We start from the raw sequence: 23878 nt of genomic DNA on the forward strand, positions 1-23878 counted from the left end.
TAAGTTTGCATAAGTTGCAAATTTTTAGGTAAGTCTACATTTGTTTAATGTGCCTTGGCGTCAATGAAAATGAGAGTTGTCCCTTAATGTGTTCTCTGAGGTTATAAAAAATGAACTGAAACGAGCTTTTATGTGATTTTTATTGTAGGGAGAGTGTCCCACTTAGGCTTTATGTGCTTACAGAATAGGAGGTGAAATACAGTCTGTCAGCGTTCGTCACGTAGATTTAATAAAAAACTGTGTTCTGCTGGAATTAGCTTCTTTTTTTCAATGGAGTCTGCATAATTTGTTTATTTGATTTCATTTTATATATGTCTGTATTTATTGTAGGTACCATGGCAGCTGTGAAAAGGTGCCGTAATGTGAGGATTAAATAAAATATATAAATTTTCACATCATTACCAATAAATTCATAATTCATTACAGACAGCTGCAGGGAGATACAGTATGTCAGTGCTCCAAATATGTGGTATCTTATTTAAATAGGTGTTTTGCATAATTATTTTTGGGATAATATTTAGCAAAAATGTACTCTACCAGAATTAGCTCATGTTTTTACAATTAAGTTGTTATAATTTGATGCTAATTTTGATGCTTCAACACCCCTGAAAAAGTGAGCTGTACCTCAGTGTGCTCTCTGAGGAATTAAACAAAAGAAAATTACCAATAAGTTGATGATTCATGACAGTATTCCAAGTGAAGTACCTTTAAAGGTCTACAGAATATTAAAAAAGTAAAGAAAATAAAAATATATTTTAAAAATATTCAATAAAAATAAACAATTAAAAATAACAATCATAAGATAATAATAAAATAATTGCTATATGATCAGATCAAATAGCAAAGAGAATAAAATAAAAAATATAAAGAAAATGAAAATATATTTTAAAAATATAGAAAAAAATTCAAGAAAAATAAAAAATAATCATAAGACAATAATGAAACAATTGCTATATGATCAGATCAAATAGCAAAGAGAATAAAATAAAAAATATAAAGAAAATAAGACATATTTTTTTAAATAACGAATAAATAGCAATCATAAGGTCATAATATATATATATTTTTTTAAAACTACTGTGATAATATAACTCCCCCAAAAACATATGTGGACACCAGGTCTTCAGAGGTTAATATTATTAACCAGTAAATTCATGATAAATGACAGTAGCCCCAGTACAGTGCCTTTAGATGCCTCCAGAATATGATGTGGACTACAGCAGGACTCAGAATCAGAATCAGCTTTAATGGCCAAGTACGTACAGAACATTCAAGGAATTTGGTTTCGGCTGTTGGTGTCGCCCTAGGAATTTACACGAATAATAGAAATAGGAAAATTTAAAAAATAAAATAAAGTAACTACAGAAAGAAAAGAACAAAATACAATAAATATTACTAAAAAAATAAAACAAGACAATGAGACAAATACATACAAGAATTTACACATCCAGTAGAAAAGGTATATGTACATTAGTGCAACATAGAAGTGCATATAGCAGTTGTGGCTTGGAGCGGCTCAGCTGTTCAGTAGGGTTATGACAGTGGGATAAACACTGTTTTTGTGTATGGTGGACTCTGTTAGTACTCTAAGTACATTTTATTTGTCACCATTTTAATTTCAGATTTTAGTGTCATAGCAGTTTAGAAGACTAGTTTCCAGGATGTTATGCTTAAAAAAGCCCTCAACACATTTCTATCAGCTCAGTTTCTCAAGGCCATGATAAGATTATGGGGGGAAAAAATCCTTATCTGTGTGTTTTTATCTTATTTTTTATTTAATATCTCATATAGAGAACAGTCCGTATGGGGGCATGTTGTCTGTGTTTGGATGTCCTGGACGCGTAAAAGTTAAGGCATCCTCCTCCTCCTCCTCCTCCTCCTCCCCCCTCAGAGTGTAATGCAGCTTTAAACAGTCCACAATGCCTTGCGGTGTCCCACTTCCAATGCGATGTATTTACCAGCAGGAGTAATGAAACGGGGGAGAGGGGCATTTTCCGCAGCTCACTGGTGAGACCGCAAAACGCCGCTGCCCGCTGAGGACAGACGCAAAACTTTCGGACAGCGGATTTTTTTTCTTTTCTTTTTTTTATTTAAACAGAAAAGGTCAATTATCTTCTTATTTTTTTTGGAGGGGTGTTGGGAGGGAGGAGGACAGGGGGGGCGTCGGTAGGCTTTTTTATCCCGTTTCCCCTCCGAAACGTGACTTTGTCGCAGTTGGTTGGAAGTGATTTAGTGGGCAATGCTGAAGGAGGAGGAGAGATTTTGCGGAATTCTCGCCGTTACCTGTGTTTTCCTCCCAAACTTCAGCCCGGATAGGAAGCGCTGACTCCTCTCCCGTCAAGGTAAGAGCGTTTGGTTGAGCTATTTGTAGCGGAAACGGGTTTTTTTTTATTATTGTGCCTGAGCAGTTGTGAGGTAACGGAAACATGAGTGAAGGGGAAGAGTTGGGCGACTCTGTGGACCCTCTACAGCCTGGTATCGCCATTTCTCTCCAGCCTCGTCCCAGTCCAGCTCCAGACGGGCTGGAGGTGGATGTTATGCTGAGAGCTGCTTTTGTTTTTTTTAGTCTTTTTGTTTTTTGGGGAGGGTGTCGAAATATGAAGCTTTTCTGAATCCATTCTCTGTGCTGATTCCAGACTTTATTGCCTTGCAGCAGGATGTGTGTTTTTCTTTTTCCACACTTTCCATCCATTTCTGCATCTCCAGCCATCACTAACATGAACATTTCAGTCCTTCCATGTGAAGCTCAGGTCCTCTCCACCACCCACAGTGCCAGCATGTCTCCCAGCCAACCTGTGGAGTTGTTGCACTTGGACGAGCTTCGATGCCCTCACACTGTGTCATTTGGTTGTTGCATTGAGTCGTGTCCCAGCACCAACTAATACCAGCCTGGAAACAACCACCTCCAGACTGGGAGCATAAATACTTTTATTCCATGTTGGTGACGACCATCGCAGCTGCTCCTGTTCAAACCGTTTCACTTCTATAAATGCTCATATGCTGAGAGTGTGATTCAGCACCGGATGATGTTTTCACAAACCGCAGTAACATGTAAAAATTGGCCAGAGGCCTCTTGTTGCCCCGCTGTGCTGCTGCTGCCCTGCTGCAGGAGTCTGCTGCCTGCCCTGCTGGCTCTTCAAAGCCGGCCAGCAGAGCAGTGAACATGGCAAGGGAACAAAGGCGGCATTATTGCTGGCTGAACGTGCCGGCCAGATGTTCCAGATTCTGCCAGCGCTGACCTCCCAAATGGGGGGGAAGGCTGCTACGGCGCCTAATAGTTTAATATCAAGCAGGCAGGGAAAGAGAGAGGAGCTCCAGGGCGGGGGATGTGGGGGTTGTGTGTAGCGTGACTGGATGGGGGTTTAATCCCAAACACCCCAACCTTCAGAGTGGAAGGAAAGATTCTGGCCAATACGTGCTCCTTTTTTTTGTCTTTATCTCGGGGCTACTTTGGTTGTTGTGCAACAGTACAGTCCACAAAAAGTGTGGGATGCAATAGTTTCCTTTCTGCTAAGTGATTTCTCAGTGTTTTGTCCAGATGGAGTGGTTGCACAATGTTGTACTCAATTGCGTATTAATTAAATATATCCATATCGCAGGCGTTTCATCTTGTTGTTGTGAAGCAGAGTTAGCTACAGGGATGTTAAATTAGGAGCTAGAATGCTTCTGTCTCTCCTCAGTGTCTTCATCTCGAGATTACAAGTTCATAAATGCATTATTACAAAAATAAAACAGCTCCAGTCTCCTTCACCACCTTCACTACAACCTGTAGAGTTGTCGCACTTGGACAAGAGTTAACGTCCTCACCGAGACGGGTCTCCAAGCCTCACAAACGCTGCAGCATCTTTTTGTTGTTGTTGTTTTTTTTAGATCCTCGAGGGTTTGAACATTTCATTGATTTAGTCTGCACAAGTTTGCTTATCTCCTGATGATCATCCAGCTTTGATACGCTGAAGATCGGATGCGCGCTTTGATGAATGGCTGTTTGCATGTTGTACAGCCGCAGAAGATCACACGGCAGAGGGGACCTGTGGCTTTCTTATCTCTCAGTCATGGCCCGTTGCATTCTCACAGCGCAGGAATGCACCGCCTGGATGTTATCAGTTTCCACTCGGCGGGATCAAGGCCCGTCTCTGGTCTTCACCATGTTCTGTGATGTTTACACTTGCACAGGGCATTGTGTACACGCTGGGCTGGCACATTTGTGATAAGAGCCTTCATTATCTGGTTAGCCTTAACTTTCCCATCTTGTCGGTTGCATCTTAAATTATTGTCAAACTCTTCCACAGTGATTTACGAGCGGGGGGGGATTTATACTGGTAGCACTCGAGGACTATCTTGAAGAACTGAAAGGAAACGCAGAGATTCGTTCCAACCCAGTCTCCACCAGCGCCTCCACAATAAACCAGCGTCTGTCTCTGTTACTCACAGAGGTCTATTTCACAACGGATCTGTTACCAATTACGGCCCAGTATAAATTGCTAGTAATTACATGCTACTCTACAGGGTGTGCAATTTGAATTAAAGTTTGGTGAGCAATAGGCAAGAAGGTTTAAGCACTAAACAAGACTGATGTCGCTCCAGTCTGAAAGAAGTCTCCTATTGTCTTTAATTAACAGCAGCGCGGGGGAGTTGTGCATGCCATAAAGCTTCTATTATAAATTAGCTTTAATGAGATACTGGATATAAATTCCTCCAAAATTACAATGGTTCGACTTCTGTTCTTCGTGTAATGGCCGTATTGTTTTCCACTTTGGCGAACAATGGTTGGCAAATTTGGACAGGAACTGAGCAGCGGCGTCTATTCGTGGAGGTGGTGGAACATTGGTGTTTTCCTGTGAGATCGTTTTTCTCAGCTCGGTTCAGTTTGCTGCCCTACAGGCCTTTCCCCGAGTCGGGCTCAGTCTTGGTTTTGTCTTAATGTAATGAATGCCCATTTTGTTTTTCTCAAATAACCCCTTGTTCAGCAAACTGCTAAACTACGTGATACCCGGGCCAGACTGTGATGCCTGACAGACTGTAAACCCCCCAAAACAAGCCGTGCCATGTTGGTGCTCCTACACTCAACCCTCCTACAGTATTTCTTTATGGTGTATTTTACAAAAGTGTAGTGGTTGTGTTGCAACACCCACAAGAGCATATGGTGTCTTGTTTACACAAGCAGCCAGTTGAAGCCTTTTTCCTTGACAGCTTGGTGTGCTCCTGTAGGTCTGGAGGATTGTCATCAGCAGCCGGGCAGGCAGGCTGCTCAGTGCTGCTCACACAGCTCATTGCCCAGAGAGGGATTCATCTTGAGTCAGTGTTGCTCAACCGCTACGAGACTGAAGCAAATGTGAGCAGGCACAAATTTCATTTGGATTTGAGATTTTGCTGCAGCTGATCATCTCTCTGCTGAGCTTAAATAGGAATTCAAGTGCCCCTCTGTCTCCTGAAATGCCTCTCTGGCACAAGACAGGCTGCACAAATCAGGAGGTGGGCATCTCCCCAGGCCGTGGCTTTGAAGAGCCAGAGGAATGGAGCTTGCAGAGCTCAGGATGGCACTCTGCCCTGTGCCGCTGTGCTTGTATCATCAGTTGGGTTTTCTGGGTTAATGTTAATGAATACAAATGTTACAAGTCTGGACCAAAGCAAGTGACATTTGTAAATGCCCCGCTGAGTGTTGTGCATGGACTAGGCTTTGAATCAGCCTGCAGCTAATGCCAGCGCAATATACAGTACACGATTAGTCATGAAGTGTAGCTATAGGAGGCATTTTACATCACTTTTCCCCTCTAGTGTGTCCAAACACCTCCTCACTGGCGGATCCGTTACGCCTGCTTTGCATCAAGACCCACTCACTGCCTGTGACTGTTCCCACATCCCCATGGAGAAGGGGTTAAACAAAATGGTGACAGCGTTTTGGGTCACTGCAGAAAAATCTTGCAGCGTGCCTGCCTGTGTGTGACTATTTTCCTGTTCCTCTCCATCCTTCAGCCCTTTAATGCCATTTAAGGACAGTCTGGAAGAAGGACAAAAGCACTTTCCAACCAGCTGTGAAAATGCCAAGAATAGAGTGATTTGGCGACTAAGGTGACACTCGTGCACGAATACGAATGCACAAACTGTTTAACACAAACTCAGATACACAACCCACACTTGAATAGAAGAAAGATTTTGTTTTGCTTGTAGCATGCCAAGGCAATTAACTGAAAAATTAAAAGAAAAACTATTGAATAAATCTTTGAAGAAAATCATCAAGATGCCAAACGTTTGTTTTTTTTCACTTTCTCAGATGAAAAATTGCTCTTTCATGTAAAACTTTGGGTTTTGAAGCGACAAACACACAATTTAAAAATGTCACCTTGAACTTTTGATGGATTTTTTTTTTTTAACATAAAGTGAGAGACGAGCTAAAACAATGAATAGAATAGTCGGTAATAAAAACTTTGCAGCTCCATTTGTCTCTCTCTTCCTGCAGATGCTACCTTGCAGCGCTGCTTAATATCTTGACCATATTTAGAAGAAGCAGTTGGCGGAGGATAGGACAGGGTGGTGTGGATGACTTTGTGAATGTGGATAGGGAATACGTGGGGCGGGGGAGGACGAGTAATTGGCGGAGGGGGGTTTGGCGAACAAAAGGACCTTTTGACTCAGTAGTGTAGGTGCAGTGAAGGTTAGATTCATTGAGAGTGATAGGGATCTGCAGAGATGCCATTCATTCTGTCCCTGTTGTTCAATGCCCTTGAAGAACACTGAGAAGGATCCTTCCATTGATGTGTGTTTTACGCAGTGTGCTGTTAGTAGCTATTCATATTTTAGTGTTTGCTTTGTGACTCTGATAGTAAGAATTTGCACATCGCTGATTTCGTGCAAACAAACATCACAACGACGACCCATCTCTAATATTTTGATCAAATTTAAGGTATAATCCGTTTTGTCAGTGTAGAATGCAGGCCATAACGATGTGTTACCAAACAGTAAAACAGAACAGTGACATCAAAAACAAAACCCTACACTTCTCAATTGCATTATGATTCTTCCGGGTCTCCCTTTTGTCTCTAATTACATTTCTGTTCCTTTTCTGTTTCTGTCCTTTCTGTGTAACTGAGTTAATCTGTCTGTTTTCACTGCTTCCATCTAATTCTCAGTACAAAAGCAGGAACTGGGCTTGAGAATGTCTGCTGGCAGATTTTTTTCCCTGCACCCCCAACAGACATGTACCTATTCATAGAGAAGAACAAAACAACAGTGTTATGGCCAGCTGGTCCTGGCATGTCTGGCTCGGAGTCCTCTCTGCGCTGGCCTCACCTTCACCTTAAGCTACTGCTAAAATACCCTTTGCATTAATTTTTTTTCCTGCTAAATTCGCCGCTTGCGTTGACAAGCACCGCCATAGGAGCCTTATAGGTTTGGCCTTGAGCACATCCTGACTCGGTGCTTCCTGTTTTTCCTTGTGTTTCCTCCGCAGTGAATTAGCCAGAGGGGCTTCAGCCGCCCTGCACCATTACAGCCTTCAATAATGTTGGGGCCAACACATCACAACCGGCCCCCTCGCTTCTGACCCAACATGGAGCTCAAGGTCTGGGTGGATGGAGTCCAGAGGGTTGTCTGCGGGGTTACTGAGGCAACCACCTGCCAGGAAGTGGTGATAGCGCTGGCCCAGGCAATAGGTAAATAAGTCATGTTTTCTAAAAGCTACAGTACGCACACTTGAGATACAAGCTGCCGTTTGAAATTTGAGAACTTTCTGGTGTCGTTCCTATAGTGATGTCCCATGTCCATTCTTATACCATTTTCCTAGATAATATACACTTCAAGTATTGTCAATGAGCTGTAGTAGGTGAAGCCTCTTTCTGTTTAATACTGTAGTAACCAGAGGGGGCAGACATTTGGCGACAAATCAATGTTGGCAAGCAGAGAGCATGTGTGAGAGTTCAGGTAGTAAAGGAGCACCATGATGAAGTTATCTGTGAGGCTTAATGACCTCCAGTCAGCACCCATGCACTACATTCAGCTGGCATCAACTACAACAGTTCTTCTATCCTTGTGGCATCTGAAACAGTTGTTTTCTGCAGCTTGTTTCAGGTGCCCATGTGATGGTGGATGTCAACAAAGAATAGGGTTTAAGCTTCCTATTGAAACTGCTCAGTTATAACATGCAGTGATCCTGATTTCTGGGTCCTGTGTAGTAGGTTAACAGGAATTGGGCTAAGCAATATATTAATCAGTAACTACATCATGTTTTTTGCACAGATATATACAGTCGTGACTCAATGATCTGACCCTTAAAAATCCAAAACCTTGCTCTCCGACAGGTTTTTAGGAAAAATGAACGGAACCCATAAAAACAGCCTTAACATACTGACAGCCTTGGATTCTGACTCCAACATGACATTTTATGTCACCAATTGATAACGGCGTATTATCTGACTTAACGAGCCGACAGATTGGCTACGTTCAGACTGCAGGACTTAATGCTCAATTTGGACTTTTTTGCCAGTTGGTTCACATTTCCAGTTAAATGCGACTTGTAGATGATCTGCTGTGTGAAATTCATACGACCCGAAAGTGTCCCGCATGCGCAGAAGAGGACACGACGACGTCACACGCTGAGAGCGTGCTCAGTGTTTATGGAAGTAAACATGGATGGTAACGGTGGAGCGTATCTGCCACTCCCACACCACCGCCGATGGTGGAAACAGAACTGTGACCACTAACTAAACTGGCATCAGCAGCCAAGTACTGCCTGTACGTTCTGGCCACTTCCACTTCGGGGTGGAACTTGCACAAGCGCACCGGTCAATCCAGCGATGCCTAATGTTCTAACAATACACTAGTTATTATAACAACTATGAACAATAAATATGAACAACAAATGATCCTTCCAGCATCAAGCCCTCCTTGTATCTCGACCTCCGTCTTGACAATCCGACAGCCTTGCTATCTGACATAAAAGAAGGTTTTACATTTAGTGCTGGATTATCAGAGTCACGACTGTACTTCAATAAGGCAGAATTTGTGAAAATAAAAGACTACAACTGCTGTTTAGAGCCACTGATAGTAATACTAGAATTTCTTTTGAGTAGGCCAACGATATTATGTACACGATAGAACAGCGATTGTGCACAAACACTGAACAACTCAGTCAGTGTACTCTAACGCAGTCACTAACTCATAACTGTAAGCTGTGCTTTAGCCTCTCTGGCGTTTGAAAAGAAGTCCTTATGAAGTAAACAAGTCCTGCCTACAGGTTACGCGCCTGCTGAGATACAGTGGGTCATAGGCTTTAGTGGTACTTTCTTGGATCTAATCACCCACCCCCCTCCTTTCCCATATGGCTCCTTCAGGAACGGGGACACTTGAGCATACTGTGTTGACATCACTTCCCACAAAGCACGGGGTAGGAGGAGGGAAAGTCTGACTCATCCCTCAGTCTCCTGCCAAACAGAGAAAGCAGTACTTCTGAGCCCCTTCCTCTGCCTTTTTTATGCTAAAAACATACACACAATGTTAAGTGATCAGACAGCAATTCTGATCCGGTACTTAATGAGCGTTTCTGTGCAACTATTGTGTCTGGGTTTTCTTTAAACAGCACGGGGGAATTTCTGTCTTAGAATCAGATGTAGTGTGAAAGGGTTGCTGTACAGTGCTGAAACCACTGAACAATATGCCGACACTGGAGATCTGAGCAGCTTACATTCTCCTTCGTCTGATTGGCTGCATCCTGTAGCCTGTATTTTCTATATGCTACTGTACATTTGAGACTTAAGGATTTCATTGCACTTATAAAAAGCACTGTATAAGGTGTTTTCAGAAACCAAATGCAGACTTGGTGAAATTTTTAATCTTCTAGTTTTATAGGCTGGTAGTAAATCAGAGGCTGCATTTCTTTAAGTTTGCTTTGGTGTTTTTCTTTCCTCCAGAGACAAAAAATGCCTCAAGCATCTTGAATTAAATGTCAGAATCCTTGCAACCTGATATAACCCTCTGTCTCAGATGTTTTTCAAAGTGTTTTGTACTCTCGTGTTTGCAGGTCGCACTGGGAGATACACTCTGGTAGAAAAATGGCGGGACACAGAGCGCCACCTCGCCCCTCATGAGAGCCCTGTGGCTTCTCTGAACACCTGGGGCCAGTATGCCGGTGACGTCCAGCTGATCCTGCACCGCACGGGCCCTTCGCTGACCGAGCGACCCCCCTCAGAAGGACCACCTCTCAGGGGGCCGGAACGCGGGCTGCACCGGCAGAGCCTCCCTCCGCTTGCAAAGCTCCGTCATCCCAATGATCGCTCCCTCCGCCGCCGCGAACCGCGCCGCAAGTCTCTCACGTTCACCGGTGCACCCAGAAGCCTTAGGGAGATACTGAGTGGGGGCCAAATTGGTGAGGCCGAGGCCAAACGAAGGCTTCTGCTGGGGAACGGTGGGAATCATCACCATGCAGGACCGACTATCGGGAGCACGTCCCCTGGCCTGTGGGCCTGTCGCATGGAAGATCTGGTCAGACTGGTCGGTCTGCAGAGAGAGACTCTAAATGTGCTGGAGAAGAAGCTGGAGGCCTATGAGGCTGAGCTTCAAATCTGGGCTGAGGGGCGAGGGGGGCGAGGAGGGGCCTGTCCTGGGGACCCAGGTGGAGTGTTGATAGAGGAGATCCTGAGGCTGGAGAAGCACCTGAGGAAGAATGAAGTAGAAATGGAGGAGGAAGAGTTTTGGGCCACTGAGCTGCAGATCGAGCTGGAGAGTGAGAGACAGCTGGAGGAGAGGCTGCAGGAGCTACGTGGGCGTCTGCAGGGCTGTGAACTGGAAATTGAAGAAAAGCTGGCAATGGTACAGGTGTGCTATCTGTGGGAGATTTTCGTGATATTGAATTTTGGAAAAGCAAGATTTGTTGCTCATGATGGTTGCTGTGGTATTGCAATCTTTCTGATGTTTGTGTAAAGCGCTGGGTGACTTCAGCTGTTCAGTCTCTTTTTTTTCCCCCATCAGGGTGTCGAGGCAGGCCTGGAGGAAGAGAAGCTGCAGAGAGAGCGGCAGGAGACCCAGTGGGTCAGCGAGGCAGAGGCTCGGGCTCAGGTCCTCCGGGTTAAAGCAGAGTTGAAGGCCCAAGAAAGACAGGCTGTCCAGCTGGAAAGCAGCTGCAGAGCTGTGGACCGGTCACTTGGACAAAACAGCAAGAAACTGCAGGTTAGATGTATGCATGCACCAGAGTAACCTTCACTGCCCGGAGTTTGTTTTTTTAACAAAATCTTGCTGCAGGGTGATGTAGTGGTAAGAAAGACCATCCATCAGCAAGAACGCATTTAAGCATCTGTCCACCTGAATCATCACCTACTGTGATGCTGAGTCGCCGCCAGTTTAAAGGAGAGCTCCACCATTTTTTTCCCCCTTGTTTGGTTTTTGCACATCAAGGTCTGTTTTGCCAGTATAAATAAATATGTACGTAAAAAAGTTGCATAAAGCCTTCAGAGAACAAACCCTTGTGCAAAATCTGACAAATAGAGTAGAAGTTTGAAAACGAACAACCGTGTGGGTGTGGAGTTACAACCAAGTGAGCGTACCAGATCTCTGCAGTGTGCTTCTCATCCCTGCTCCAGGCTACCAGTTCAAGGGTACATTAGCTGCTACTAGAATAACTCACTCCAGCCTCTGACCAACCTGCTGGTGCTTGAGTTGCACTGCATTGCCATGTTTTGACAGAGTCACATGGAATAAAAAAACACACACAACAGCTCTGGTTGTGTGGCGTATGATTGTTTTATTTTTAAACTTTCCATCATGAGACAATGTTTTAGAAGGGAAATGCTAAATTAGTGGCGCGCGCTAATCAGTGAGTGCGAACACCAATCAGTTTACAATTTAATAAAACTTTTTGTTCTTTTGGTGAAAATAGCACTCACAAGAAAACAATGAATAAGGAACAAGGCTCTGCAAAACATCTGCTGGGTTGATAATAACCAAGATTGATTAACAACTACAATAAGCATCAGTAGCTGGACATCAAAATACTCAAACCACACATGGAAGTCGATCAGTTTGTTTCCCCTCCGAAGAATCATTTTGCTTTGTGCTGTTTTTTTTTTTCGAAGGATATGCAGCACGAGCTGGAGCAGCTGACCAAGGAGCTGAGGCAGGTTAACCTGCAGCAGTTCATCAAGCAGACCGGCACTAAGGTCACGGTGCTGCCGGCAGAACCCAGTGAGGACGAAAGCACCCACAACAGTCATGGTATAGGTAATGAAATTTTGCTCTAAATATGACTGGATTTTTGGAAAATGAGTAAGGTTCAAACTAAGGCCACTGTAGTTGGTGACAAGGGGGCACCTAAGTCTATTCAGTCTGAACTGGCCCACGACAGGAGTTCATTGTACATCAGATTGCAGCCTCTTCTAGAATAAATTTAGCTTTCTTTCAAGCAGGCAGCATATGACTTATTTTCATTAAATAGCAGAAAGTGCAGTTTGTGTTTGAGTCTGGCTGCGCTTTAGTGAAGTAATTCTGTTCCATCACGGCGCTTATTATTCTTTTGCCTCATGTCTCGACAGCCTGCTGTGAGAAAATAACTCAGCCATGTTTTCGAGTGTGTACGTGTGTGAGATTGTGATACGGGAAAGTGGGGAGAAAATAAGGGTAGTTAAGAACACAGTATTACTTTTACCTACTTCAGTGCCAGTTATTATCTCCATGCCAACAGCTGCCTGGATACAGACAAACCTGGCGTCACTCCTTCACCCTACTTTCTCTGTCTACCCTTCACTCCTTCCACCATGATTTCCCCTCTTATCACATACAGATCAGTGGCTTAGTGAAGTCTGTTGAGCCTGAAGTCGGAGTCTGTTAACCAGGCTACATCACCATGGTAACTTATTCTGCACAGCTAACCTGGCTCGGAGCAAGTCATGTTCAGAGATTTAAATCGATTGGGGAAAAAAAAACATTCTCCTTTCATCAATTTGTTTTCCTGGCAATTTTGCATGAGTGAAACAGATATTGAGCTGAGGAAATGTGCTGCAAACCTGATGAGCTGGGTGTTAGTGATCCCAACGAATGAAGCCGTGCAGTTACAGTATAGTATAATGTAGCACCATATGTTGGTGATGCAGAAAATGCATTGGCTAAAAGTGATCATGGGACAGTGTCAGACCTAAATCCACTTCTTTATTATTAAAGTTTAGCTCTGATGTGCAGCTGTCACACCAGAAACAATCAGCTGTATTAAGTGTATGAGTAGTAAAATAAATATACTGACTTAGACAATTACCAGCTTTCTACCAGCCTTCCTCTCGTGCATCATTTGTAGTAGCAGTTACTGTAACACATGTTTATATTCATCATAGCTCTCCACTGCTTCTCTTTACCAAAGTAGGCGGCACACGGTTGGTTCAAATGACGCGTTAAATACCCAGTTTTATGTTTGCGCCGACAGAATCTGAAGCAGAAAACCTGAGTTGATACCAACCATTGCAGTACCAATTTTGTCTTAAATTTTAGGTTTTGTCGAGCCAGTTTCCACAAAGAAAGCCTGGCTATGTCGAAGTGCGGCTCTCTGTTTCTGGGATGGGTTCATGTGGCCGTACATCCATCATCCTACGTGATACCAGCAGAGAGCTGACACCTAAACAAAGAACTCTGAATGAAAGAGCAGCGAGACAAAGGCTACGCACTACCAGCACGGCCACAACTATCAGCAAGCTGGTTATTAAAAACTAATATAGCTCTAACCACTAGGTGGATTTAACTAGCAGCTTGTAATTTTACTGCAACTTTGTAATTTTTGCAAGAGCTGAATATTCAACTTTCAAACTAAGTTTATAGACACAAGAATACAAACTTAAAAAACAAGCTTGTAAGTACAAACGCATAAACACTTGAGTTAACCCTGAAGTGCAGAACATTGTCTGTCCCATTCTGGTAGTAAGAGGGATTAGAAACCATCAATCGCTTTCCTTTTCAGACCATTACCTTCCTCTGAACATCAAGTTTCCTTTTTATCTGGGCCATCAGACACTTTTCTTAGGTACTTCCTTGGGTTTTCAGCCTCCCTCCTAGTTACTGTGGCCTACTCCATCTCTGTCACTCCATTAGCTCCCCTCTTCAGCTCTGGCAAACCAATCACTGCTGATTGGTTAAAATGCTGCCGGTGTGACTGTGCAGAAACTGGATTTAGAATTCTGGTATACTGTCAAATATATATAGAGAGATATACCTGAAACCGATAGACACATTTGGCAAGGATTTGAATATATCAGGCATTCATTTATATGTAAAAGTACCATAATCTGGCTTTGAACCTGATTCATGTCCACTGCCCTGAAAACTGGTTGCTTCTTGTTAAATAAACTGTTAGAAAATTCAGTTTTCATTGTGTAAATGCAGTACAAGGTGTGATCAAACAGTTTCAAGACTGTTGGCTATAAAAATCAAAAACCATACTTGATTTAAATTTAGCCACCGTCCCATTCAAAGGAGTCTCCAACATAAGCGCTGTTGTCACGCTCGTAGCGCTCTCTAGAAGTGCAGTTATGTGAACATGCAAAGCACCATCTGTGACGGGCACCGGATCTCCTCCACAGTGTCAAAAAAAGCAACCCTTCAACTTGAGTTTCATTCTGGAGTGGAGGAAGAAAATCGCAGGAAGCCACATCAGATGATGAAGACTGACGATTGTGTTGTTGCGGCCAAAAAAACCCAATGAGTAATCACCGCGCTATGAGAAGCAACCAGTGCCTCCAGGCTCTACCACTATAAAACTTCTGTTTGGTCTCCGGGTCAGAACCGAAGATCCACATTTCATCACCAGTGATGATGCTCAACATGACGGTCGGCTCTTCCCAGCTGTTGACTGACATGTGATTTGATGTTTGCTGTCTGTCTTTGGAGAAACTACAAACGGGGACGTGCCAGCTGACGGCACAACGTCATGTGGAATCCTTAGTTATGATAGTTTCTGCTCGGACCTATTACGTGACTGCGCTGCACAATAGAAACAGTCTCGGAACTTTTAAATCACACCTGGTGTCATGTTTGACTTTAACTCATTCTCCTGATTGAATTGTTGCGCAAAGAAGCATTAAGAGCAACCTGTTGTCGTCTGATAGTGTAATCGTTTATGCCAGCTTGAATTTATTTTAATAACAAGCAGTTAAGACGAGCTTTAATTTAATATCTCAGCAGATATATTTTCTTTCTGCATGACAGGTGCTCCATCATTGCATCCTTTAGATAACTGGGACTCCTAATTACACGTCAAACATTTCATTTATGAAAAGTAATAATCGAGTGTTGATGGTTTTGTAGTAACAGTTCAGGACATGTGGGTAGATAAACAAGAGATTCTGTGCCTGGCCATAAGAGTCACTGCATTGGCTGATTCTCTGCATAGCTCAGTCCTGCCCCCTGGTGGCATGACAGCAGAAGTACATCACATTGAATCATGCAGTAGATTGTATGATGTATAATTATAAACAGGGGATTTATTAGGAATTGGAAAATGTATGGTTAGATTTGGATTTTTTTTTAAGTTTGTTCTTTAATGTAATCAAATCTTTGAAATACAGCCAAGGTGATGGCTTATTCTCAAGCTGTTGAAACAGTAGTTTGGCAAAAGATAAACAAATGCGTTTTAAAAATTTGCTCTCTTTGTGTTACAGTCCTCAGTTGATTGAATTTGCCACTACTGGATAATTACACGCATATATTATTTAATGAAGTTCTGAAATAGATTTATTTTATTGTTTTCCTTTTGTTTTTTCCCTTTTCAGATCTAGTTCCCCTGTCCGGCTCACTGAAGCGCCCCGTGTCCTCACACTCGATGTCCGGCCATCTCCGGGTTCTCCAGAGCCCCCTCAGCTCTGGCCTGAACCCAGAGGGGATCTATGTGTGAGGCGGTTGTACTCAGAGGGACCACATCTTGTCCCCCCACCCCACCCCACCCCACATCAAGAGCCAGTTTCACACCAGAACTGATTTGTAAGTGGATATCTTAGTACAAGACGCCTCCGTAGCACACTACTATGCACTGTTTTTCCAATTACCCGAAGGCAACCCTTATTGTGAAGACAGCATCTTAAAACGGAAGTCGTGGAGCACTTGGGTGAAAGAGAATGAAAGATGGTTAGAAGCTGTGGTGTGAAAAAAACAAAAACAATAAACAGGGCAACACAACCATGTTCCCGTGGTGCGATGTCTCTGAAAATGTTTCTTTCTAAACATCAGGCTTTTGTGGACTTCCTTTCTAAACATATCCACTTAATGTACTTCTACTCTCACTTTAGTACCTGCTGAATGATTTCTATTGTTTTCTCTCTCTAGCATCGTGATTGGAAACTCTTGCCTTTTGAACAGTATTCTTGAGTATGTGAATCTATGAATTGTATCTCTGAAACCACATGTACTTTTCTCCAGCGTGACGTCTGGTTCTTAAATAAGTGAAGGATCCACTTGTAGTAAAAACGGTGAAGAATCTTGTCTTTTGGTTTTTTTGTTTGTTTTCTTGCATAGCATATCATACGTGCTCTGTTTGCTCAAGTTAAAACTATGCACAAACGGTTAATAGTTTTGTTACTGAAGAATGTTACTGTCCGTATGTACCAAAACGATGGCTTACTGTAAATACATTTTCTTACTTTTGAGCTTTATTTAGTGAATTAGTATATTTTATTACAACGCGGTGCATTTGCAGTTACAAAAAAATGCAGTCCCTCATTCCTGCAGTAATATCTGCATACTGAAAGTGTTAATTATCCTCTTAAGCTGATTTTTTTTTTGACTACACAGTATATTTTTTTTTGCCAAATGTATTACGCTTGTTTTTCTTAAGTATCGTGTGGCCAAAGATTAGCAGGTCTTGTTGCATGATTGTGTTGTCCGTATATGAATGTGCACCCACAGCCCAGTAAAGCAGTTAGCTGAATCTAAAAACAGGTTGGCATGTGATAATAGAATGAATAGTTACAGCTACTGTGTGTATTAGAGAGCGAGTGAGATGAAATGTGTGTGTGTTTTGTCTGCATGCGTGCGAGTCGGGACGGTGTGAAGTTGTAGATTAACAGTGATTCAAGACATGTATCTGTTCGTGTGTGTGTGTGTGTGTGCAGAGTCTGAATAGCCAAGGTATGAAACCCCTCTTAGGTTGTAGTTCAGCTGCTAATCACATCAAAGTGCCTTATATCCATTCCACAGTTGGTGTATTCAAATAATGTACAGTAAAGCTTTAGTAGGGGGACATCGAAGGAACCATCATAGCCAGTTTAGATCAAACGTAAGTAGATGTTAGCGCTGAAACGGCGATAGCACAGCAGCAAAGAGGAACGTTTTTTTTTTCTGTTTTGTAGAAATGTCACTGTTTTCTAGTGCGCTCCCCTTTGCCGCTGCGTTATCGTCACCTCGATACTACGTGCTGTAATAACGACTTAATTTGATTCCTTTATTCTCGTCATGCAACACATGTATACTGTAGTTTCGATCAGTACTGTCACATAGTTATGGTCACTGTTTACAACTGCATATCTTCTAGAGAACTGTAAGATGTCGACTGTACATAACCTGTTTTTTTTTTTTTGTTGTTGTTTTTTTTTTCCTGCCTTAATATACTGCAAAGTGTTGACAGATATATGGCTGTAACAGGCTGCTGATATGACATGGATTGCATGGTTCAATAAACCATCTGACAACATTAGATGTGTCGCAGCTGGTGCTTGTTGTGACCGACGGGTGTTTGTGTCTGTAGCTGGCGGAAGCGTTACGGCTTTTCACCAGTAGATGGAGACGTTTACTCAGTAATGGTGAAGAGAAGCCAGTGAAGTCTGCTTTTTTTTTTTTCACACAGAAGAACCAAAAAAAAGAAGAAGAATAAATCTAAAAACTAACCTTGCAGAATACTGTGTTACTTGAAATTAGGTTTCTAACAAGTTGGATGATAATATAAAGCAGAATGCATTTACTTAAACTTACAGGTGATTCCAAAGTTGTTTTAGAACTCCAGAAGTTAAGACAGGATATTTGTGGTGTGAGTCTTATTCCATCACTACCTATCAGCCACCACACTCCTGAACTCCTCGCTGGCTGTAAGTGGACATACATGTCGCCAATATTCCTAAAAAAAAAAAAATCATAAAACGAGGCATTAGAGAGTTCTAATTAAGCGCAAAGATTAAACTGATATCGCGGTAAGCCGGCGAATGGCAACAACAAAGACTGGATTTGATCCTGCTTAAAGCTTTTGACAAGTTGGGAGGAGCCCCCTTGTTTTTCATCAAGCCTGCACAGACTGACTGTAATCTCTCTTCATCACCCTTTTATCACATGACATTTGTTTAAAGCCTCGGCTTACTGTACATTCTTCTGCTCTGACATGTCAGCTGATTATAGAGCAACGAAACATTCCGTCCACTGGACTTACAGTATTGTTGTTCATGCGTGCCGCCGCGGCCCGAAGCCTCTTGTGTACGCAAAAACTTGGGTGTGTTATCACTTGTGTTGTTTCCCACGACCTAAATATTACACATGGAGGTACTTCTTGGCGAGGATTGTTTACCGAAGTTGAACGCACAGGATTAGCGCAGAATGAGAAGAAGCCTGCAAAGTTTAGTTTTTTGATATTTATTTTACAACTCATCAGCAATAATTTAGAACAGCATATGTGTAAAGCATTAACGAAATGTGCAACAGTTGCTCAGTTAAATCTTTAAAAAAAAAAAAGAAAAAAAAATTCATAGACTTCTACGACATTGACAAAGACATGTATACTTCATGGTATATTCACAAAAAGAAAAAAAAAACTATTTACAAACACACATGCCACTTTATAGAACAGTTGATAACAGATCTGAGGCAAAAAACCAGCTGAGAGGAAAAAGGGGGGAAAAAACTACAAAAGCAATGTAATGTATGCAAAATACAATGAAAACCATCTGCCTATTCAGTCACATGTGAAACTTAGAAAAGCAGAACAACACTACACTTGCAGGGAATAGTTAGAAAAGAGGCCGAGATAAAGTTCCTTAAAATGGCAAATGACCGCGTTTCTCCCAGTTTTGTCAGATTCTCGAAAAGTGATGTTTTACATAATGATAGCGTACAACACAAAATCCCGACTGATGTGCGGTGAAGGGGGGGGCTGTTCAAATCTGATTATGATTTTTTTTCCCTCCCCCCCTTAAAAGAGCGAGAAATAAGCAGTGTTTGGGGGGGGAAATGACTTAATCACCACTTTACTGCATGAAATCATCACAAAGCATCTTCTTCTCTTTGATGAAATGAAATCAGAGTTCTTATTTTTTTTATATCAAGACAACTCAACACAATAGAAAGGTTCAAAGAGAACTACAGTGATTGACTTGCAGAAATGATAAGGTGACGGTTGGAGGGGCGAGGAGGAGGGAGGAGGAGGGGAAGTAAAAGCAGAAAAAAGTGCACTTAACGTCTCAAAGAGTAAAGATCATCCTACATACAAACTTTTAACAGCTGGGAAAATACAGGTACATTCAATATCAAAGATCTTTAAGGTGCTATCCTACAATGTTTTCCTGGAGGTACATGAGGTCAGGGCATCTCTGTGCAGAAATGCTTCAGTCAGGGGGAGGATGTACAATATGCTGGTCAAGCAAACCCTCATGAATGAAGGGTTTTGTCTCTTCTGAATGATTGTTTTTTTCTTTCCTCACAGGGACAAACGAGCAAATTAAGAGTTTTGTAAAGATGAGTTGAGGGACATCAGGTACAACACCTTATCCCTTGATCTGAATGTGTGATAGCTGATTTTTTTATTGTTATTATTTTTGTATAGAGATGTGTGTGTTTAGAGGAAGAGGGAGGGAGGAGGATACCATTCATTTCATCTGAGGAGGGACAGTAATGTGCCTCCCAATAAGCCTACCCCGGCTGGGGATGAGGTACTTGTAGGCATCACACTTCCAGGAGCACTTCTTTTATAGGCCCATTTAGTGCACATTTACATGTTCATGAATCAGCCTATTTTTCTGGTAACAATATTTACAGTCAGAGTCAGCCAAGTTGGTCAGAATCTTGGCAGAGGTCAGTTGCAACTTCATACATCCAAAAGTGACTCATTGATTGGGATATTGCGCACTGTTGGAGTACTCAAAGCGGTTTTTTTGTATTTTTTTGTTAAGTTTTTTTTTTTTGGCACCAATGCTGCCATGTCAAAATATTTTTTTTATCAAAGAGGATAAAAAAAAAACGTATTCCAGCACAACACAGCCGTATAGTGTCAATCATTGTCGATAATCATTCAGATTGTTTAATCTAGTTTAAGTGCAAAAGGCACGCGCCGTCACAACTGTCCCCTGTTCCGCCAACATATTGTACACGAGAACCTCTTCTGTGGGACCCCTAGTCTATGTTTTAAAAAAAGAAAGAAAAGAAAAGACATAAACTCCTCATCAGAATGCACAGAAAGGTAACACAGACTAATTAGCTCCTCTGACAGCCAGAAAACTGCTCGTGCGCGCTGCTCTTGTCCTCCTGGGACGCGTCACCCACGTCACCCTCTCCGTCGTCACTCACGGGACTTTCCTCTCGCTCCTCTGGTGAGCCCGCCTCGGCCTCGGGTGACCCCTCGGTGTCTGGAGAGTCCTTGGACTGAGGTGAGGCTCCAAAGTGCGCAGACAAGCCGGGGAACGCGGCAGCAGCAGCGGCCGCCGCCGCCGCCGAGGCGTGTGCGGGGTATAGCCACGGGAACGGGGACGCGAGAGCAGCCGCCGCCGCCGGGTACATGTACTTCTCAATGTTGTTCTTGTCGAAAAAAGGCATATAAGACGCCGCAGCCGAGGGGTTGATGAAGTAGAAAGGCATGCAAATCGGTGTCTGCTGTCCCACACTGCTTATTCCCATCAGAGAGTTCATAAACGCCAGATCCGGCCTGGTGGGGTCCGCGCCCCCCAACCCGTTCCCAGGCCAGCTCATCTTTGGTTTCTTGGCAGCCCGATCGTCTCCAAACTCTTGCTTGATTTTCACCGCCTTTTGTCCCTGCGCGTTACTGCGCTCACATTCTTTATCTTTGCCGTCGCTCTTCTCAGCCTCGCCCCCGTATCCACTGTCCGTGTCCGTGTCGTTCTCGTTAAGCTCTCCGCCCTGGGTCCTCTGGATGACCGGGACGCAGTTCGCTTGGCTGTCAGATTTCTGCCCATCCTGTGCGTCCCCGGGGGGCAGCTGGTGCTGGAGCAGTGGCGGCGCGCCGGGCTGGAACTGCGCCAGAACCTTGTGAAGGTGGTTGATGAGCTGCGCGCACCTCTGCTCCCGCGCCGTCCAGTTCTCAAACTGACTCAGGTACTGCAGGACCTCTTTGGCACAGGCCTGGAACCCGGAGTGGAACGCGTCCAGATCTGCATGAATGGAAGGTTTCATCGATCGGTCCCCTGCGAAGTTCAGAGAGAGGAACAGATCATGATGCTGTCAGGTGCAGCACATCAGAACCACAGACAGGACGGAGCTGGTGTGCATGCTGACCACATGTTCTACATTTCAAGCAAACGGTTTACTTAGACAATCTAATTTGGCTGAAAAAATGCCCAAGAGGTGCAGTTCCCTCCAAAAACTTGTCTATGAATCTTCCATGTGTTCATCTCACCATTCTGCAAAGCGATGATCTTCTGGTGCTGCTGCTCAGTGACAGCAGTCAGCGCGTTTAAATGCTTCAGCGTTAACTCCAGGACAACTGCTTTCTCCAAGTGTCCGAGCGTCTGTGGACGAAAACAGAAACGTCAAGTTGGCTGTCATGCAAAACCATTTCCCTAAAACTTTTTTTTTTCGAATCTCAAAGCCAAGATCTTACCGAGAGCTTGAGATGTTCGGGTAACAAATCCTTCAGCTGGCCGATACATTCGTTGATTCTGTCTCTCCTCTTCTTCTCTATCAACCGGTGTGGTAACTTGTATGCGTCCTGCTGGCAAAACGAATACATGCGTGATGACTTAAAAGTTACAGAATGCTACATAGAAATTCATATAAATGCGTTGGTTCAAATCAAAACAACGAACTAAATATTAGGAATCCAAAAACAAATTAAAATCGAAAAACGGCGCGCACCTTGCCACCATCCTCACGTTTGATCCCTCGCTTGGATTTGCACATGTAGAGAGAGGGGTAATCCACCCTAAAGTGAAAAAGGAAAAGTGTCCGATTATTCATGAGGCAGCTTATTAGACATAGTTTGACAGGAGTTTGCCAAATAAAAACCGACACTCACCCTAAGAAATCTGCGTGCTCCATGAACTGTCTGTCCTGTAAATGCGGTATTCTTTCATCCATCGCGTCTCTGCTGCTGTTTCTCCGCTTCCGAGCTTCTTTTTGAGGGAAATGCTTCGTTGTCCCACGACCCACACGCGGACGGCTGAAGGGGAGACGATGCGCGGTGCGTGTCCTCCGGTGGAGCTGCGCCTCAGACTGATGTCTATAGTTCCCTGAGCTGCCACTTTGCAAAAGCCGTCGGCTCTGTGGTTAGAGCGCACGCGCGCCTCCGGTCGGGAACAGCTTCCGACTCACGTGTAGGCTGCACCAGCACAAAGTCCGGTAATTAGACCTTGTCTGTGTTGTAGCAAGCGATCGCCGCCGTTCCTATAGCGATCTAGTCCAAACCGTTTCTGACCTGGAAACGTGATTCGTGCGCAAAAACGTCGCGGTGGGAGAAAACACGCATGAAGAGGGAGCGGGATAAAAATCCACAGATGCAGCTGCTGCTCGCTATAGCAGCATCTAACATTGCGGTCTCCAAAACTTAATGTCAGGCTGATTTTGGAGTCTGTTAGTGAGGCAGAAACTATCCTGCACACATTGACAGTTTGGAGGGAACCCACAGGTCTGCTCCCTTCTCTCGCTCTCTTTTTTTTTTTTTTAGATGTTTGGAGCGAAACCTTAATGTCTCCAAACCGGAGTTACATCCGTGCACGTCTCTAGCGCAGACAGGGAGGTTAATGTGCCGTGAATGCAGCGCGTAAACACGAGGCGACCTCCTTCAAGTATATAACGTGTCTGCGCTCTTGCGCGTCCGTGCAGCCTGTCGGTGTCTGTGGTTGAGGGCAGGGTAACCTACTCATACATCAATCGTCCAAAGCTGCGTTGTCAGTAACCATGGCACCGGCCCAGCTGTGTGCTCAAACACGTGCGTCGCGGTTCTTTATTAATCTCAGCCACTCAGATGAAGACCTGAGTGTTGCAAAAAAAAAAAAAAGAAAAGAGGTGTTGTGACTTTCTTTATGTGTCTCGTGTGGCTGCAAGAGCTGATATCTACAGAATGGCCTCATATCCTGAAAATAATCTCTGGATTTATGTTATCATCCCACTATATTTGCAAGTGATTAAAGCAGGAAACGTAAATAAACTGTGATCAAAATGTGTTTTTCAAAAGTTCTCCCATCAACTCCAGGAGCTTAATGTGACAGTCAGCGACACCTGCTCCCCTCCTGTGAACACGAAAGTGTTCAAAACAGTAAAACCTGAGCCCCTGTAATGCCCTCACATGCCTTATGATCACATTACTGCTTCCTGTAAGTCATGTGACTTTTTTCTGGCTGGCAGCATATGGCTCTCTTGTGTAACAGTGCTGACAAAGAATGATCCCGTCACTCGGGCTCTAATGAAGTGTGACCTCCTCTGTGCTGGCTTTTCATTAACTCATACCTGCTGATTTGCCTCTGTACTTTTCCTTTCTCGCCGTTACCGTGAGGCCGGCAGAGAGCTCGCCTCAGTGTCGTGTGTTGGAATCCCCCCTTTGTGTCTTCCTGCCTCCCTTCCCTCCTCTTCCTTTCCTCCTCAGTATGCTGCCTGCTCTATATGTGGCTCTGGAGCCGCTTTAGGAATCCAGTCCAAATGTTTTCCATATTAGTTCAGAGCCTACTCTGTTTCCAAATAGCCGCCGAGCTGGGCTTATGGTGAGAGCAGGCAGGCAGGG

General features: G+C 43.7%; 2 protein-coding genes across 5 annotated transcripts; one reads left to right on the plus strand and one right to left on the minus strand.

Moving 5' to 3' along the window:
- Positions 1-1944: 1944 nt before the first annotated feature.
- rassf8a (Ras association domain family member 8a) lies at positions 1945-17644 on the plus strand. Of its 2 annotated transcripts, none has more exons than XM_008295997.1 (6): positions 1945-2342; positions 7448-7649; positions 10013-10806; positions 10960-11157; positions 12060-12204; positions 15732-17644. In XM_008295997.1, exons 2-6 carry the CDS (start codon positions 7547-7549, stop codon positions 15851-15853), a joined length of 1362 nt encoding a protein of 453 aa, XP_008294219.1. In that variant the 5' UTR covers positions 1945-2342; positions 7448-7546; the 3' UTR covers positions 15854-17644. The 2 variants fall into 2 exon arrangements, with proteins under 2 accessions (XP_008294219.1, XP_008294220.1); XM_008295998.1 differs by having other exon boundaries at positions 10013-10800.
- bhlhe41 (basic helix-loop-helix family, member e41) lies at positions 12433-22646 on the minus strand. Of its 3 annotated transcripts, XR_520747.1 has the most exons (6): positions 22178-22646; positions 22018-22084; positions 21764-21874; positions 21560-21671; positions 19329-21347; positions 12433-12443 (listed from the first exon to the last, which is right to left on the minus strand). XR_520747.1 is itself a non-coding variant. In XM_008295995.1 (5 exons), exons 1-5 carry the CDS (start codon positions 22237-22239, stop codon positions 20404-20406), a joined length of 1293 nt encoding a protein of 430 aa, XP_008294217.1. In that variant the 5' UTR covers positions 22240-22646; the 3' UTR covers positions 18555-20403. The 3 variants fall into 3 exon arrangements, 2 of the variants coding, with proteins under 2 accessions (XP_008294217.1, XP_008294216.1); XM_008295995.1 differs by lacking the exon at positions 12433-12443 and having other exon boundaries at positions 18555-21347; positions 21764-21871; XM_008295994.1 differs by lacking the exon at positions 12433-12443 and having other exon boundaries at positions 18555-21347.
- Positions 22647-23878: the final 1232 nt, after the last annotated feature.

This window comes from Stegastes partitus, unplaced genomic scaffold (assembly GCF_000690725.1).
Source record: "Stegastes partitus isolate 25-593 unplaced genomic scaffold, Stegastes_partitus-1.0.2 Scaffold1093, whole genome shotgun sequence".
NCBI lineage: Eukaryota > Metazoa > Chordata > Actinopteri > Pomacentridae > Stegastes > Stegastes partitus.